General features: G+C 41.5%; 1 protein-coding gene across 3 annotated transcripts in view; it reads right to left on the bottom strand.

The window, feature by feature from the left end:
- The window catches only part of LOC117491206 (guanine nucleotide-binding protein G(o) subunit alpha), a 98,736-nt gene extending 78,791 nt beyond the window's left edge, over positions 1-19,945 (bottom strand). Inside the window, exons 1-2 of one of the 3 annotated variants that reach the window (XM_034141063.1) lie at positions 19,196-19,945; positions 18,345-18,387 (exon numbers count right to left, since the gene is read on the bottom strand). In XM_034141063.1, coding sequence (XP_033996954.1) covers positions 18,345-18,387; positions 19,196-19,313 — 161 coding nt within the window. In that variant the 5' untranslated portion in view covers positions 19,314-19,945. The remainder of the gene's footprint in view (positions 1-18,344; positions 18,388-19,195) is intronic. The other 2 variants (XM_034141064.1, XM_034141062.1) reach the window with 2 other exon arrangements.
- Positions 19,946-20,177: the final 232 nt, after the last annotated feature.

Genomic DNA, 20,177 nt, shown 5'->3' with positions numbered 1-20,177 from the left:
TAGCTGAACCAGAGGCACAGTTCAGACATTTGGGAAATAATCGTATTATTCTTGTCTGAGTGCAGTTGCCAGGCAACTTGCAGAGACTCAGAAAGTTCCTGCTCCCTGCTAAGCAAGATATAATTAGTTAATTAGTGAGCTTTAGAGGTACAAGTTGGCGGATTTTCTAACCTTGAACGAGTCTGACTAACAGAGCGTGGGTATTAGCCTGCCTTTAGGCTGTATATTTCGTATTATTCTCCCAATCTTTGTTACTGTATTGCAAGGCACTGCGGCTGCATCCGGGTCTTAAGCCCTGCCTATGACATTAGGATTTGATGAAACCAGCCAGAGTTGTTATTTATTATTACCCTATAGCAGAATGATTATGGGCCACATTTTCTGCAGCCCTGACACAGCACTGTGGATATTATTATTTTTAACAGAGCAAGCCGTTTCCTCGTGTCGTCTTCATGCTACGCTAAGTTAAGCTAACCTGACCGTCTTCTGACTTTTGTCATGTAACACTCGGGAAGAAAGGAAAAATATATCTAGAGCTGCACAATTTATAAAAAATGTATTTAAATGTTATCAATATCGCTATAAGGACTAGTACAATATCCAAATCACAGTAATTGCAAAATGTAGTAAAGGCAAAATATATTAAGAAAGATCTTAATTAAGTTTAAGTTCCCGACCTTTAAACAGTCTTCTACGGTCTTAATAAAATATGTGTTTGGGACAAATCACACCATGATCATTTTGATATATGGTCAATGTTAATGTGAATAATGTTTCAAAAATCATCATTAGAACCAATATTACTAATCATAAAGCAATTTCTCTCTCAGTGAAAATAATTGCAAATAGTTAATTCAGTGTAAGAAAAAGTTTTTAGAGAGTACATGAGTTTGGCAATTTACTTGTCCGAATACATTTTTCACTTGTCCATAGCTATACTTTGTGCATGCTGCACCTATTTTAAATATTATTAAATATCAACATAAAGCATACAAGAATCTGGGTTACTGTAACTAAGGCAACATTTAATTGTTTATTTGTTCATATTTGGCAAGAAACATGCTATACAAGAATCTTCCTCTTGGGGCCACTGGAATCTTCTTCTTCGGCATTGTATTTGACATTTTCCCACGGTTTTACGACACCGCTAACGTAAGTGAGCGGTAAGTAGGGATGGGTATCGTTAAGGTTTTAACGGTACTACTACTTTTATCGATACCGCTTATCGATCCGTTCTTTAAACTGTACTTTTATCGGTTCTTTTGGAGAAAAAAATAAGGTTAATTAACTAAACAAATTGTGAACAAAACTAACATTGCTTTTTATTTAAATGAAATAAATAATATTTCACATCAAAAGAAACAACGTTTTAACAAATCGTATTAAATAATGTGATGACAGAATTGTAAACAGAATAGCTGAAACTTTAACTAAATAAATAACTCAGTTCCCTCTAATCATTAACCCATGTTTGTATCATTGAGTTAGCTCTGTGTTTTGCTGCTAGCATACATAACACCTGACGTGGAAACGTTACTCGTAGATGGGGCTACAGAGCTACTAGAAAGACAGTCGAAAACGGTGCATTTCTCCGTCTGAATGTGGTGCACTTTTGATAAATGTTTAGACAAAATGCTCGTGTTACCGCCCTTACATGCTAAACTCTTATTGCACTTTTGGTAACGAGCATTGTCCACATCGAGACGGGTCAAGTTTAATCACACCTTGGAGCGCTTAGTTCTCTCCGCCATCTCCGCCGTGTGTGTGTGTTGCTGCATGTAGCAGCTGCGTGTGTGTGTGTGTGTGTGTGTTGCTGCATGTAGCAGCTGCGTGTGTGTAAACTGCCCCGCCCCCTCGCAAGCAGGCGGGGGAGAGAGATCTCTCGTCGGGATTGGAAAGATCGAAAATACTAAAAATAATCATAGACGCATTTTGCAGTCTTTTTGCATATTGGAAACGGAGTTGGCGACACTATAAAACTGCAATATAATGTTTGTGTAGCAATAATACACATGACATATTTTAGATGTCTCCAGTACCGATAAAAAGACCGATAACGTCGGAGCTTAACGGTACCATGGTCTTTAATAATTCAGCCCCAGGGCCCGATTAATACCGGGGCTCGGTACCCATCCCTAGCGGTAAGATTTTACTGCATCACACATAGGGATGGGTATCGTTTTAACGGTACTACTACTTTTATCGATACCGCTTATCGATCCGGTCCTTTAACGGTAGTCTTATCGGTTCTTTAGAAGAAAAAAAAAAGGTAAATTAACTAAACAAATTGTAAATAATGTGAACTTACAGAACTGTAAAAAACAAGTATTTACTGCAAAAATACAGTGGTACAGAGCAACACGGTTCTTCTGGAGGAAGATTGAGGTTGTGGTGGAACATTACGGGACATAATGTGTTGTTTAGACAAATTGCTCGTGTTACCGCCCTTACATGCTAAACTCTTATTGCAATTTTGGCAGCGAGCATTGTCCACATCGAGACGGGTAAAGTTTAACCACACCTTGGAGCGCTTAGGTCTCTCTGCCATCTCCGCCGTGTGTGTGTGTGTGTGTGTGTGTGTGTGTGTCTTGGGTTGGCTGTCCTGCTGACGTGAGCTTTCATGCATGAGGACCTGTTCTCATTACCCACTCTCCAAGCCCTTCTGTCAGCAAGAGAGAGCTCCATGTGTGTCGGTGTGTATGTGTGTAATTTCCCGTGGCTTTGGCACAATCTGCACAGTGACCTGAAACATAGTTTAGTTTCACACTGAGTCCAACACATGGACAGAGAGACGGACATATGGGCAATTTAACCACGATATTGTTCCATGATATGGCTGAAAAATGTTTTGGATGTATAACAGGTGCTAAATGTAATGACAGTGAGCAATCAATAATCACATTGACATAATTTTCTTTTGTTTTTTTGTGAGAGTGCAGGGAGTTTCAAATCACAGGAACTCATATTCTTTGTTTTCTAAAGTATTTCTAAAGTATTTCTAAAGTATTTCTAAAAGGTGTCTCATCATCATCTGTAGTCAAACAATCCCTGGTCTGTAACTCAAGTGGTCGCACTCATCTCTGCTTGTCTGGCTAACACATCAGTGTATGTCTGCTCACCACCTGAAGCTCAATCTAAACAAGACTGAACTGCTTTTCATCCCAGGTAAGGACTCTCCTATTCATGATCTTTCCATCAACACCTGTGCTGAGTGTGACCCTGGACGAACAACTACATTTCACTGCTAACATCGCTGCTACAGCGCAATACTGCAGATACGCACTATACAATGTCAGAAGGAAACGCAGGTCCTGGTCCAGGTCGGCTCCAGGTCTGGACTCCTGCAACTTCCTACTGGCTGGAATACCTGCAAATGCCATCAGACCTCTACAGCTAATTCAGAGTGCTGCAGCCCGACTGGTCTTCAACCTCCCCAAGTTCTCCCACACTACACCTCTCCTTCGCTGCCCAAATCCGCTTCAAGACACTGCTACTGGCCTACCGAGCTGTGAGGGGATCAGCCCCTTCAACCCATGCACTTCACTCTGCATCAGCCTATCGGCTTGCTTCTCCATCACTGTGAGTTGGACCCGGGTACCACTGACCAAAAACACGCCCGTTTGCTATCCTGGCTCCTAAATGGTGGAATGAGGTCCGCAGGACAGCAGAATCTGTTTTGAGTGTACCTTGGAAATTATATAAAGAATAAAGGAAATCACTTAAAAAAGTGAATTTAGTATTTCTAACTAATTCACCAGCACTCATAACGGTAAGCCTTGCTTGAAGTGAATATATATCTGTACTCTATTTGTAGTTCGGAGTTTGAATCTTTACGGTTTTTGCATCTCATCGTAAGTCCCTTTGGATAAAATGAAACGTAATTTATTGTAATGCAATACATTTACATTTGACAGCATTGCATTGAAAAATAGTGTCAATCATCAGCACACTTAATGTGTTGAAGACGAATAGTCTTTTTTGCTTTTTTTTTTAATTTCCAAACTGATTGGAGCCATGGCAGCCATGATAAGAGCTGTTTGAATTCTTTAAATTATAGGAAAGGAGCTCCAATGCTGTCTTTATGATATCCTTTAGCTTAGGATACACTGGACCATCCTTCACAAAACAGAATTAAGGTAATGCTGTCCCACAATTCCTTGCGGCAGCAACATTTAAATAGATGTACAATCGTACATCTGGCTAATCGTACATCTGGTTGATGCTAATATCTGCTGTGTTGCCTATAATTTCCCCCACAGTGCACTCTTCAAAGGCAGCTGCAGTGCTGAACAAACAACCCTGCCACTTAAGCAACATAATGCAGAAAGAGAGAACATTCTTAGACCCCATTTACACGCAAACGTAAACGCATACGAAACGCAAACTAACCGAATACGATATCAAAAAAGTATTCCGTTCACACGAGACCGCTCGAAAGCGCTGGAGACGCTGTAGTACATATGCCGGGCCTGTAAGTGGCGCTGTACTCCCGCCACAAAATACACCAAAAGCAGCGAAGAAGACCCCCGAGCATGGTTGCCATGGTTGCCCTTCTGTTTATGCCCCGCGGTGGATTTAGCAACATGTAGTAGTTCATGTAATTCTCCATGTCCACTTGTTGCTGATGGTTGTGGTAGAGGAGCTGTAGATTTAGCACTAACATCTGTAGCATGGTCGAGCTGTAGATTTTGCACTAACATCAGTAGCATGGTCAGTAGCAGTAGCTACTGACTATGCTACAGCAGTGAGCAGCAGAGGTGGGGAGAGGCGGGGCTATGGCTTCATCGTTATCAGGAAATGATCGTATAGGACAGGGCTTCTCAAACTCCGGACCAAGGTCCGGATCCGGACCGAACTGCAAATCAATCCGGACCGAATCCTGTGTCTCATTATTAAAAAAAATAAATAAAAAAAAATAAAAAATAAATAATAATCCTGATAAATTAATGTACATCATTGTGTACGCGCGTCTTGTGTCTGACGCATTGTGAGAATGAACGTGCATATATATTTACTTGTGTGCGTGAGCGTGACATGCATTGCAGACCGCAAGTTAACCGCAAGTTTACCTTGACTTTCTAATGCTTCTAATGCCTTTTTTGCCGAGGTTCAAGGCATTGGCTACAGACAAACAGTGCCATTTCTCCCACTAGTTCAAGCCACCATACTGTATGTATTGAATGTGTGTGTGTATATTACAGGGGCGCCGTTTGCCGACAGGCAAGGCAGGCAAGTGCTTGGACCAGAAGGGGGCCCCCAAAGAAGGTAGATTAAGAAGGTCCACAGCAACGACAACATGAAACACCCTTTAATTTACTGCAACAACATGTCGGGAAACCCCCTCAAGGGGGCCCCATGCATAGAGCGCCGTAAGAAACATTTTCTTAATTTCATATTCGTTGCTCCGCTCCGGGGGGGGGGGGGGGGGGGGGGGGGGGGGGGGGGGGGTGACTTTACTGGCATTGATCCGGACCAGTGACCTTGTATAAAGTTCACAAGTGGACCTTTAATAAAAAAGTTTGAGTACCCCTGGTATAGGACGTACACACGGAGCCGTTTGGCCCCCCAGAGCGTTCCGTTTGCAGATCTATCCACCTTGGGACCCATTATCGTTTGCGGGGTCCGTTTCCGCGTTTCCGTTATGGCCTCGTGTGAACGAACGGGCTATACGAAAGAGAAAAGTAGCGGATACAACCGTTTGCGTTCTCGTGTAAACAGCACCTTAAAAAGCTGCTTTTTAAATGACCGGTGCTTTTTAAGAATGTTCTCTCTTTCTGCATTATGTTGCTTAAGTGGCAGGGTTGTTTGTTCAGCACTGCAGCTGCCTTTAAAGAGTGCACTGTGGGGGAAATTATAGGCAACACAGCAGATATTAGCATCAGCCTGCGAGCTAAACCAGCCACCCAGATTATATGCAATTAAGTAATGACAGCCAATCTTCAGCACCATTACCCTGTGGGAACTGGTGTGAATCATACAGAACTTCAACATAGTTTTTATATGTTGAAGTTGACTTCTGGGGGGGGGGGGGGGGGGGGGGCAGAAGTCAATGTTTTTCTACATTTAATGACAAAAGCATTTTGATATGCCAGTGCTATATGCCACTAAACAACATCATTACATCTACAATAAAATATGTATTAACAAGGAAACATTTACAAGTGTCCTCAGTGCCCCTAAAATGTAAAGAGAATGCTTTTGGTGTGAAGGTGACAGTCATCAGACAGTGGCATTTACAGTTTCTCTCATCAATGTAAGTGAATTATAAAGCAATGCAGTACAGAAGGTCAGCATCTCTGAACACCATAAACAACAAATGCTAGATAAAAAAAACAAGCAACCAAAACACTAAAAAAGGACCTTGTTATCAATTTATATAACAATCAAGTTTGTTATGTGCTTTAGACTTAGCACACACACATTGTATTGAACACAACATGCCTGCCTCTCACCTTCCTATATTCCATTTTTCCTCACTCATATTTATCATTACACCTACTCATGTTAAACACAAAGTCACTATCTCTGTTCTGCCTTGTTGCTAGCTTACCACTGTTTGTCCCGGCACACACACACAAACAAAACCCTGTGTGATTGGTGCTTTATCGCTATGCTGTGCATCCACTCACTTTGTGGTCTTTGTCGACATAGCTCTTAGTTGTGACAAAGTGCACGCTGACCGACTCCTGTCCACATAGCCGGACACAGTTACTTACACTGTGTGTGCGTGTTTTACAGCAAGTGCTAAGAGTGAAGGAGAAAGAGGGGATGGACAAGTAATGGGTGATAATGGATTTGAGAGACAGTATGAGAGGATAGGGAGATAATCAGAAAAATAAGCTATAAATAACCAAAGGTGTCAGACACACACACACACACACACACACACACACACACACACACACACACACACACACACACACACACACACACAACACACACACACACACACACACACACACACACACACACACACACACACACACAACACACACAACACACACACACACACACACACACACACACACACACACACACACACACACACACACACACACACACACACACACACACCACACACACACACACACACACACACACACACACACACACACACACACACACACACACACACACACACACACACACACACACACACACACACACACACACACACACACACACACACACACACACACACTTTTATTTTCAAAACACCCATAACTGGTTTGTCGATTTACAACAAATTAAAGTAAGTAATCTATTGGATGGATGGCCATGAATATGGGGACACAAATAGACAGTTTCCAGAGGATGTTTGCTGTGACTTTGCCATGCGCCATCATGATGTGGACTTTTGCTGTTTTGAGTAACTGTTAGCACTGTCATTGTTAGCATGCTGATGGTAGCATTTAGCTAGTCAAAGAGAGACACTATATTTTGTTTGTATGATACATATTTTAGTCCAACTGATTTATAGACCAAATACATGGAGAGAGAAAATGACATCTAACAAAACTGGTCTTACAGTTGATAAATCCTTCTGATCCTTTTCTTTTTGTCGCCACTTTTAATTGAACTATTCACATCTTAAACTGCACTGTAACTTTTATCCATGTATTTTTTCTTTTAATGTTTATTTTATTATCTTTTCTTTTTAATGCCTGATTTTAAATGCCATTTTCTTAATGTCTTTCATTTTTTTGTAAAGCACTTTGAATTGCCTTGTGTTGAAAGGTGCTATATAAATAAACTTGCCTTGCCTTGATGCATTGGATCAATAAACACATGTTTAAGGGGCCCCATTATGGCCCTATCATTTCCAGGTTCATCTTTCTAAATTGTGCCTCTACTGTGACATGGAGAGGCACATGTTGAGCATGTTAAAAAAGCTCTTTATTTTTCTCATACTGCCTGTGCTGCAGCACCTCTTTTCACCCTCTGTCTGAAACCAGAGCCCAGTCTGCTCTGATTGGTTAGCCAGCCGAAACTCCCTCTTGAGGTAACTTTAGGATTTTAGCCTTTGCAGACTATTTCCATGTACTAAAACCTATATAACACACTACAGGAAAGCACTAAAAGTCTGAATTACAATCTAGTGGAAAAAATGAAACCCATTCACCTCCACATTTGCTTTTATATTCAATAATAAGTCAAAAGGATAAGAAAAAAAGCTATTGTTGTAAGCCTGAAAAATGGGTTAGGCACATCATTTCCACTGAGACAGGTAGATTAGGAGTTTCCGCCGCTGTTCACTTTTTGAGTCTAACAATGAATCCCCTGCTGGAGAGGAGTCCTGGCTCCAGGTTCGGTCATGTGCTGATGGAGCGCTCCTTGCCAAGGGACACAGTCTGCTTCACACAAGTTCAGAGGGGATGTTAGGAGCTGCACACACATGCGTATAAACCCAGGCAGACAGGAGAACAGAATAATTACAGTTCAGTATTACATCTGGGAAGACCTCATTAAATCGGTCTGCCATTATCTCTCTGCTCCACTGTCACATGTTATCTCTATCTGCCTCTCTCCTCTGCCAAGTTCTCTTTCATCCCTTATTCCTGTGCGCCCCCCTCTCTCACTCTCTGTACATTTCATACCTAACATCAAACTTGTTCCCAGTCAGTCTCTCCCACTTCCTGCCATCTTGTCTTTTTATCCTATTTATGTCTTCTTCTTTACTCTTCTCCCATCATTTCCTTCCCTTTTCCATTTGCAATTAACTATTAATTTATTTTTAAACACAGCATTGCACCTTTTCTCCCTCCCCAATGTTTGATTTCTACAGGGAAAAACAGGTGCGTGTGTACACAACCCACATGCACATGACACCAGCACACAGTTGCAGAGAGTGCAGTGTCATTACTGTTGCCTAATTCAACAGTTGGGGAACAACAGCTGCACTAAAGAGTCACACCCAAAAACTTGTGGTTCAATTGTTATTTGCTGGATTTTATATTAATTCTAAATTCAGTCAAAATATTGTCTGGAAAACCAGATAGTAGGATTAGGGCCCTTTCACACCTCAGTACTAGGCTATGCTGGTAAATGTGTGTCCCCTTTGTAGATACTCCAACTATAAAAAGGAACCAATTTGTGGTAATCATAGGTATAAGTATTTTTGTTGTACAGTACACAGTAGCCATGATGATACATGAGCATGCTCTATATATGTAACATGTTCCCACTAGATCCTTCCAATCACACCACTTTGCTTCCACTGTCAAGTGTCTGTTTGCTATTTTTTTAAAGCATGTAGAATTAAGCAATGATGACAATTACTGATTCTCTTCTCAGAACACATTTGAACCAAATCCTCCACCTAGCTACTTTTTCAAAGTAATGCTTTTTGCTCTGAGGATTTTCTCACTTTAACATGTTGAAGAGTGTACGGTTCAAAATATGTTTTGCCGTTACATGACATTTCTAATTAGACTTAGGTCATTTGAGGATGCAAGAAAATGTAGGTTTTTCTTTACTTAGAGACCTTGAACAATCTTGGCTACAACCACATTTTGTACTCCTCTGTTGCCAGTAGACTCCAATAGGAACATATACATGTCCCTTGTGAGATGCAACAAAAACATTCCAAGTACAATTTCTATCAAAATTCCTTTGAGCATTAGAGGAAAGTATGCTTACATAAAGTCATATAAAAGAAGCAGTGGCTCATGTTCTGCATTTCAAGACGACAGTACAATTATGGGAAGTGGTTGCTCCAGAAGTTGATAACATCAATTTTGTAGCCTGTATAAGGTCAACATGCAATTTAAGGCATTTGTAAGTTGAGGATTCTTCCAGACTGTAAGAAGGAATGGGTTTAATCAGGTCGTCCCAGATACAAGGCCAAAATGTAATTATTCAGTTCTCCTGTCTTCCCCTGTGTCAATATTAATTACTTACTCTGAAGGATTTAAACCAAGGAAAGCCCAGTCATCTAGTGGTAACAGACAAATGGGGCCTTCCTGCATTCAACCACCAGATAAATGGCTCTAGTATTGCTGAGTCACAGCGAAGCACTCCTAAAGTGGAGGCTAAGGCTATCAAATACAAATGCCTACTTAATTATTGACAACTGTTTGATATATTACTAATAAATGTTAAACAGAGACTAATGAAAAGGAAGAGAATAACTTATGTTAACTTTTTCATGTAGACAATCATCAATTCAAAACTTTAATGCGCAGAATACAATGATTTATGACTTAATGTTTTTAAAAAGTATGATATTCCCAACCACCTCAACCATTGCTCAGTGCAAATAAAGAGATGTTATCATGATACCACGCTAAACTTAACAATGTAGCTGCTTAACACTAGCATGTTAGCAAGTGAGGGGTTTATCTTATTTAGACAGTGGAAAAAATAATTGAAAAATATAATCCAAGAATCCACTCAATAGGTTTTGGGGATTTAGAAACGCTGACAAATACAAACACCTGTATGACGTAATGTGAAGCAATGCAATAGAAATACTGTCTCTAAATATTGATTTTTGTTTAACTATAACTTCAGTTGCTTTTGTTTTGCATCAACCCTGAAGCTGTACTTTGTTGCGCGGTTGTATCAGACAGCATTATGTGGACCAGTGTTTATTGTAACACTTTGTCCACATGATTTACATACTGTAGGCTGCCTGAAGGGAAGACCTCAGGGAAACCTTGCACTACTATACAATCTAATGGAACATCTCACACCCAGATGCAAAAATGATATTCATGATATTTGATTGAAACCGGTCCAGCCTGTGCTGTATGGAGAAGAAGAGTATATTTTTTTCTGTCCTCACTTGGTGTGATACTGACACATAAATAAAAGCAGGAATTCAAACATACTCTTCCAGCTACAAACCCAGTCACAGTCCTCATCAGCTGACTTTCTATCAGCTGAGTGTAGTCACAGTAACAAGTCTCCTTTGTCTCGCAAAGCACTGAACTGACGTAAAATCTGCCAAAGAGGTCTAACACAAAAAACACACTCCCACAACTGAATCAACTTATCCACACAAAACAGCCAAATTGTGTGAATGTGTACAGGCATGCACACCCGCACGCACAACTTCCTCCAACAAAAGACCTTTGTTTTTTCATGAGAAGCCCTGATTAGCGCGCGGACCACACACACACAGTCACATTGACCTGGTCTGATACAGCTCTGCAGACCATGAAAGAGAGCAGACGTAGCTTGGAGCGAAAACGGCTTTTCATATAAGCAAAAAATAATGACAGAGGAAGAGAACAAGGAAGGGTATTGATGTAGAGACAGAATAATGTGCTCTATATGCAAAGCAAATGTTGAGTTACCACCTAAAACTAAACTGATAATGTGATCTGACAGAACACATACTGTATGGACATTGATAGGTAGGCTGCAACGTGGCCCTTCACACCTTTATTAGCAGTGCTGCTTTTAGCAAGAATATATTGGGGAACTTGTCAAAAAGCTTTCAACTGTAATTAAACCTGCTTTGACTGCGTAAAGTTTTGGCAAGTCCAAAGAAAGACGTGTATCTGTCGAAAGAAGAAACAAGTACACAATTAAATGCTAACCTAAAAACGGCTAATGTTTGGCATATGGGACATTGTTTTGTGTTGCAGAACAAAACGTCTAAATCTCTTATGCTTGTATTAACCACAAACCTTATTTAAAGTAAAGCAAAATGCTAATACCTTTTTGAGGTGTAATGACTCATTCCTGTACCACTCTATTAAGATTGTCTGTTTGCGTGTCTAAGTGTGCTCTGATAAATATTGTTTGGTGGACTGCTGCTCATTTACAAAACGCAAATAGGAGTCAAATGCTGAATACATACAATGTTATCAGAAACTGCTTGGTCGTGACAGCACACACAAACACACACACGCAAACAGCTATCATGAGATGCTTCCTTGCTGTTATTTCACAACTCACTGAGGCAGCCAATCAAATCATTCGGGTGATGAACACGCCCACGGCTACATTTAACCAATGAAGGGTGACTCTGGCTGACGGACTGTTTCAGACGACCAGTTACAGACTGTCTCTTCATGCAACACTTGAGTTGGTGTCGATATGACACCAACTCATATCGACCCCCCCCCCGGCTGTTACCCCTCCCTCTCTTTTTCTTTCTCTCCTTGTGTCTACCAATCCCAGGAACTGGAGGCTAATAATTATCGAGGAGAACAGAGTCCAGAAGAGGAGTACCCTTTGCACCTTGTCAACCATGTCCCCGTCTCCCTTTGTCACTTCCTCTAGGTTGCCTAATAAGTGAGAAAATGTTATTTCACTTGCCAATCTCATCTGAAGCTCAAAATGGCTTTGCTCCCCTCCTTTTTGTCTCCCGTAACTCAATCACACTTATCCTCCCCTCACCCTCTCTCCCCTGCTGTTTCTTTCCGCATTCCCATATCACTATACCCTTCATTGAAAATAAATAAATAATTGTCCTCCCTGTTAGCTTTGCTGGGTGTTCTATTTAATCAACCACTTCATTCTTTATCACTCCTCCCTTTCCGTATTCCCACCACTTTCAACAAACTTCCTATTTTCTCTAGTGGAGTCCTTTCTAAGCCCACTTGGAGACTGCTCTTCTCTTTCTTTCCATCTATTAACGCCCACTCTCCCTCTGCCTTTCTGCACAAAACACCAGCTTTTCTTCCTCCATCTTCCTCCCCTTCCCCCTTTTATTCTCCTCTTCTGAGGCTTAAACCTAATTATCTCCTGTTCTAGAGAAACCACACACACGGTGGGAACAGCCTGTGGGAAGCAGTGCAGCCGTGAGGGACGGACGGCGTTTGTTCTCCCTCCGGCCAGTCGCCTCCGATCATGTCAGCATGGCACAAACACACATACATTGTAGGAGAGAGCCAGATATGAAGGAAAAAGATAAAGGCAGAGGGTGTGAAGCTCCATATATGATATGCTCAAATTCTAATTCCAGAGACATTGTTTAATATTTATTTATTGGAAGAATTCTGCATACAGCTAATTGTAGAGAGTTGTTTTAGTCTTATTCGATGGGCTACAATGAGCAAATGATGAATGTTTGTGATTCACATAAAGAACCAGCCATGTGACTTGACTCGTGCATTCTAAGAATTGATAAATTGCTGTCCTGTGTGTTGGTATAAATGAGTAAGTGTGTTATTGAACTACAAATCAAGAAGCATGTCTATTGGTGCTATTCAGCGCCGGTGAACATCAGACGGGATAAAAACGCATGCAGTTTACAGGTTGTTTTATATGGGTTGTAAATGGTTAACTATGTCAGGAAGACTCACTGTGCTCATATTCTCAAATTGTCTCTGCTGCTCACGGGCTTCTTTGAGTAATTTCAAGCATATTTACTTCCCTCCTTATTGTGAATCATTTAAATTAGGACTCTATTATTTGATTGGAATTTAAAGGAAACCACAGAAAATGATAGATATAGTTCGAGATATCCTAACTTTTAATACCGTATAGTTTTGAATCCTGAAGCCTACATCTCCCATAATGCAACTCGATAGCATTAGACTTTTACTGTTTGGAAAACGCCCATGTCTTTAACATGCAATGCCTGAGTTTGTTAGGCACATTTCCTATTATATATTTGTTACCACCAAGCCAAGGTCGAGATCATCATTTGGGTTATTTTTGACTTGAGAGTACTCCCAACAGAGCCATTATGCAGCTGTTTTTGCAGTATCAACCACGACAAGTAAACCTGGAGCTATTCCTTTAGAAAATAACCCAATAACTGAAAAAACAACAAGGCCTTACTAATATCCAGCTCAGTGGCTGGTTCTAAGGACTTTGTCAGAGCCTAGCACACACATCTCACACATCAATGAAAAGAACAAAAGGGAGGGGGCCGCACTAGGATCTCTAATCCTTCCCCCACTTTTTATAATGGCAGTGCCAAAGGGTGGCTTCCTTGGTTCAGTTCAATTAAGTGTTGCAAGAATGAGTCCTAAACTCAGAAACTAGTCAGCATTTCAATTTTTTTTAATTAGTCTATTAGTCGAACCTCCATGCTCCGTCCGTGCGGTGCGCTGTGACTCATGGCTTTCTACATGTAACACTTATTAAATATTTAAAAGGTACATTATTTCAGTTTTATTTTATATTGTATGTGAAGCACAACGTACCATGCTGATATAATAACGTTATTTGTCACCCTTTAAAACTGAAACCATTTTGGGAGATAAAAATAAATAAATAATATTAATAATCATAATTTATCATATACGTGTAACGATTAGTCGACCAATTGCCTAAATTGACGACGATTGGTCGACTAGAAACATCTTTAGTTGAGGGCAGCCCTAGTGTAATGTACTAATACTTTCCTATAATAGCTTCCTTACAGACTCGCACGTATACAGTGAGCGCTGCTAGAGAGGTCAGTGTGCCAGCTGGGCAGCGAGTGAACCTTTGCACACGTTTAAACACACACAGGCCCCATAAACAGATGGCCTCGCACACACACACACACCAAACACACCTACATGCAGGAGATAAAGGTATGTTGTTAACACATGACCAAAAGTCTCTTGGCTAGCTACACTCCTTTATAGGCCATCATGTATGTATATGGCGCATTTCCATTGCAGCGCGTAGCTCGCTTTAAGCGTGCCGTGTCGTGCCGTCCCCTTTTTTGGTTGTGCTTCCACTAGGCCTCGTTCCGGCGCGGCACGGCGCGGGGCCACTTTTTCCCCTCTTTTCTGGCCCTAGAAAATTGTGGTTCTATCGGGGCCAACAAACAGGGCTGAGTCGGGCTGAGTATGCTAAACTAGAGAGAGGAGCGCTGGCAAGAGGGCTAGAACTACAACAAGATGGACATATTTGACCGTGATTTAATTGTAATACACGTTTCAAAATGATGCCGAAGTAACAACATACTGATACCGGTTAGTAAAAACCATGAATTAATGCTTTGTCAAGTCTGCAGACAGACGGCAGGCGAAAAACCTTTTAAAATTCGTGTTTTTCTAGATGGAGATTGGCTAAGCTAACGCAGTATATGCCCCGACCGTCCACACTCACAACAACGGCCTATACAGACATAAATACAGCAGCGACTGTATTCACCATGACACAGGCAGTCTGTGGTGTGTACTTGTTTAACTTTTGTCGAGTTTCTGAACATATATAAGGAGCTGTGAGCTCTGAGTGCTCACAGCTAACGGCTGTGTTGTGTTTCTGGATTTCTCATTGAAGATGACGTCACGGCTCCGCCTACACTGCGTTACTATAGTAACTACCCCAGTTCCTAAACTGTAATGGAAGCGCAGCATGAAGTGAGTCGGCCCTGTTAAGGCCCAACGCGGCCAAGCCGTACCGAGCCGTACCGAGTGTGGCCGAGGCCGACCGTGTAGTGGAAATGCGCCAATAGACAACATACACAACCCAGTCTTTCACATGTTTCTCTTGCTAAACATCCTTTAAACTTGCATTTTCTACAGTATTGTAAACAGCGCTTCATATTACCACTGACTGATCACATTCAGTGTTGTAACAAACACACACACACACACACACACACACACAAACACACTGCAGCTCAACATACACAGCATGAAAACCAAATCTAATCAACTCATCTCTGTCTCTCTTACTCTGAGGAAGGCAAACACACCCACACACACACAATTGGTCACTTGAGCACGCTCCAGATGTTCAAAGCGCTGTGAAAGAAAATGCAGTTAAGGGCTTTCCACTGCTCTGATGCGGTTCCGGAAATAGCAGAGCGTCTCTGAACAGGAACGTAAAGGCTTCCCTACAGGGCGATGTCCACCACTTGAAAAGCAGCTTCCCACTCTATAATATCAGATTCCCTTTGAATAGAAGGACTAACACTAGAACATATTGTGAAAAATACACGTAAAAGGCTCAAATGGCACCACTACAGCAATTATTCCAGTTTACAAAGACAGAAAGGTTCTCCTGCATTAGTTGAACATGTGTGCCAGGTCTATGACATCATCACAGGGGGAGGGGGCGTTGCACACCATCATTTTCTTTTTTAAGGCACATTGCATCACAATGATTTATACACTGAAATTGGTTGGCCCTTAAGAATCATGCAGAGCGTATTCAATCAAATGATACTTTTTAAACAGTTAACAGAGAATGTTGTCTGCCAGATGCAGTCTCAACAAATCATGTATAAGCAAGAATAGCTCCTAGGGTGTTCTAAAACAGAAACACGGAGGTGGAATAATTGAAACAAGTAAGCGTGGTGTGAACAAGCTGAAAGGAAATTGGCTCTCTTTCTGTCAGGAAATACTGTCAACTGAATAGTATACACCCATCTTTTGCATAATAGCTGGAATAATAGTATAATATTGGTGAGCCTTAGTGAACTAACAAAGCCAGATATTAATATTATTTTTCATCACTCTAAATCACTTAATGTGTGATTTCCTACAGTGAAATGAAATCAAGAGTGAAGTTGCTCCCAAGGTAATGGCCTATCATATACAGTATATGCTTAATGAACCCACTGGGAGCATTGGTCAGTGTGCAGAATGTGCTGTGCTGCTGGAATGACCATTAACAGCTGAGAATCAGGCTCATCTGGATCCAATGAATCGTGTCCTCATGTGATATGTCATATAAGACCACTACCAAAGCCTATTATCGGCTAAAACGCACTCAGCTGTCTGTAAAATGAAGCAGCAGAGGAGATTCAAGAGAAACCATATGTCACCACTGCCCGGATTACAGATAAAATGACGGAGAGGGGTTAAAGTACAGTACGGTTCTGTAAATCCTGTAAATATATTATAGGATTATTGCAATGATATAGTAAATACAAAAATACTATTAAAGTCGCAATGAATTTTACACTAAGCACCACAAATAAGTCCCTATAGAAGTATGAGAGGACACTGTAATGATACCGCAGGAGGAAAAAAAGACAACTTTAATTACTGCTAAGTGCCACAGGTACACATAATGTCTCTACAGGGGTAAGGCAGGAGCACTGAGGTTGGATTTTATCAGAGCCCTATGGGATAGCTATATTAGTAAGAAGACATTAGACACAGACACCAACAGGCCACATGGTACTAGTTCTGTAACGGTACAGGATGTTCTATCATCCTTTCCTTTCCTTTTTCTCAAACTGTATCCTAACACCGTTCAACTGAAGTCGCGTATATCTGTGGCTAAACTTCATATATATTATGTATGACAGAATCACCCAAATATGTCAATTAGCTGAGTGAAAGAAGAAAAAAAACCTACTTAATGGCAGGACCCACTCCCTCTGAGCAGTCAGGCAGACCATAACCCCAAAACCGAGGTACATATTGAATCAATAATTGTGTTTACCATTAAACCTTTTTAAAAAGTATTGTTTTTCACGACCAATAATCAAAAAACCAAAAACATCCAGTTGGCAATAATTGTACACACAAGAACACAGTAAGTCATCACATTATAGAAGCTGGACCCATAAGCCTTTGGTACAATTGCTAAAAAGAAAATACTAAAACGATACAGCCTAATAGATTCTCTAAAGAGATGTCAAATATTTTCCTCCCGAAACAACAAATCAATAAAAGGATTGTATAGCATACTGTACAGTAACACTGTCGTGGCAGAGTAGGATTTGGTCACCCAGATTTTGTCAGTAATGATCACTCATTCGGGAATATTATTGTATATACATTTTAGCAGCATTAAAGTGAACAGTGTGTACAAGTGTGTAATGTGAGGTTGCCTCCGCACCTGAGTCCGAAGGAGCAGATGTGGAGGAGGAAATCAAAGTAAATCAGAGGCGGTGTGATCCTGCCCTTGAGCATTCATATCCTGACACTATGTGATATTGATTAAAGATTGCCCCTGTCCAAAACCCCGTTACCAATACTGAAACAAAGTGTGTGAGCATAACAAAGGAGAGAGTTTAAATGGATTATTGTCGTGACACCTTCAATTTGCTACAAGAGTACTATATATTTCCAACATGACCCGGTGAAATGGCCACACGTCAATTTCTGAACCATCTAACTTAAGCAAAGTTGGTTAGTTTACTTATCTTTGCAGCTTTAATAGACACATATTCTAATGAGAACAGTCCATATCATACAACCATAGCAGTAGAGATATTCACTACACATACTTTTTTCCCTTCACCCAATTTAGTACATGACTCCGCCCACATAGAGCAACATCAGATGTTTGACAAGGTCAGCCCGGGTTAATGTTTGGGCTGCTATAGGGTCAACAGTCATGCTTTTTCAAGAAAAAAATCATGACATAGAATGACGGTGCTGTGTGTGTGTGCGTGTGTGTGTATGAGAAACAGAAAGAAAGAGTGTGAGAGGGACACACATCCACTCCATAGGGTTATTAGACAGTGCTTTTTAGAGACTTACTTCATCTGTTTGACGATGGTGCTTTTCCCTGACTCTCCAGCCCCTGATGGATAAGAGACAAGAAGACAATGTAAACAGGGTGTGTGTGGGTGTGTGTGTGTGTGTGTGTGTGTGTGTGTGTGTGTGTGTGTGTGTGTGTGTGTGTGTGTGTGATGGAGACAGAGTGAAAGAGAGGAGGGGTGGGAAAGAGAGTGAGAGAGAAACAGGGAGAATCAGCCTCCTAAAAACCTAAATGAATATGAAGAGCAGCAGCAGGGTGGAGATTAAAAGATGGAGAATTGGCTGCACCCTTTCTTCCTCAATGTGCTTTCCTTTTATTATTCATGTTCCTTTCTATCCACCATCTACCATCTTTCTAGTAAGTCAATCAAATACATAATTCTACTTAAAGGCTAGTTTCCCCACAGAGAATCAATCTCCCACCCCAAACCAATGATACAACACTGCCTGTGCTTGGGCCTCCACTGCTGCATAATGCCATTTTAAAGGCCCCCAATCGCTAGGTATCATAGATTGTCCACCTTGTACCCACTGATTCTTCAGAATTACAGTTAATCCACCTCTTTAATAAGAAAACCCTACCATAGCAGGTTGTTTCAAAGTGATGTAATGAGCAGACAGGGTGTGTTTAGTATGGAGAAGGAAGCTAATCAATGCCCATGTATGGGATTTTGGCGTTGTTTTAATATCTTATGAGGGATGTCATGTCTTTATGTATGTCCAGAACAATCTTCAGTAATGGATGGTCATCTTTTACCAGATGCTCACCCCCCCACACCTTTCATCACCCCCGAAGCGTTTCATTTCTGCCGTGGCACTACAGGCCCTACTGTGAGCAATGCAACTCTTACCGAGCAGCAGCAGTTTGACATCTTTGGCCATGGTGACTCCGTCCTCCTTCAGGTTTTTCTCGATGGCTTTGCTCCGATCCAGAGCCGCCCTTTCCTCTGCGCTCAGAGTACATCCCATGGTTAGAGAACACAGCTTGAAAGCGTAACCGAAACCTTGATCCAGAGAAAATTAAAGCAATGAAAGTGTGGATTGAACGAAGCGTGTGCGCGGAAACAACGCTGTTTGCAAATCCGTTTTTTCTTTTTTTTGGTTGATTTCCTCCTTTTCTGCGCGGTGTCTTCGATCCCTCTTCCTCTCGCTCTCTGGGCAGCTCCCTCTCGCTCGCTCTCAAGCCAGGGGTACGGCTCCGTTAAAGCATTTAAATCACTTTGATCCACGGCGCGAATACAACTCGTTGTAGCCACCGCAGTTTCTCAAACGGGGTCTCGGTGGTGGGCTGTCCGTCCGCTCGTCCTCCGTCTCTCTTCGGTGTAAGTGTCGGTAAATCACGGTAACGGTTTTCTCCGCTCGTCGACAGTAGGCTCTGTGTTACTCGGCTGCGGCTCGCATCGTTTGATTCCAGCACTGCTTCTCACGGCGGCGCACAGCGTACCTTCCTCCGTGTAGCTCCTCCGAGGCTGGCGGCGGGGACTCGCTCTGTAACTCTACTGCCTCCCGGTAGCTCCGGTAGGGGCTCGGTCGTCCGTTAGTTCATTCGTTCAATTGCAGGTTGCTGACGTCAGAACCGTGAAAAGAGAGAAGTGGGGAGAGAGGGAGCATCAACTGGAAGTGGCGCGGCCTGGTGGTTCAAAGTAGGCTTCCTTTAGAAGCGTTTTGTCCCAAAATTAGCTATATCAAACAGGTAGAAAGATATTAAACGCCGGTTAAATTTGGTTTAAAAATATAATTTAATTCTCAAATCACGTCATGAGATTACACAAAGTAAATGTGTAGGTTTTAGCTTAAAGTTCCTGATCTGCGCATGGATATATCGATTCTAGA

Source organism: Trematomus bernacchii, unplaced genomic scaffold, assembly GCF_902827165.1.
Source record: "Trematomus bernacchii unplaced genomic scaffold, fTreBer1.1, whole genome shotgun sequence".
Lineage (NCBI taxonomy): Eukaryota > Metazoa > Chordata > Actinopteri > Perciformes > Nototheniidae > Trematomus > Trematomus bernacchii.
The sequence above is the reverse complement of the archived record's forward strand: the minus strand, read 5'-3'. Positions and strand labels throughout refer to the sequence as shown.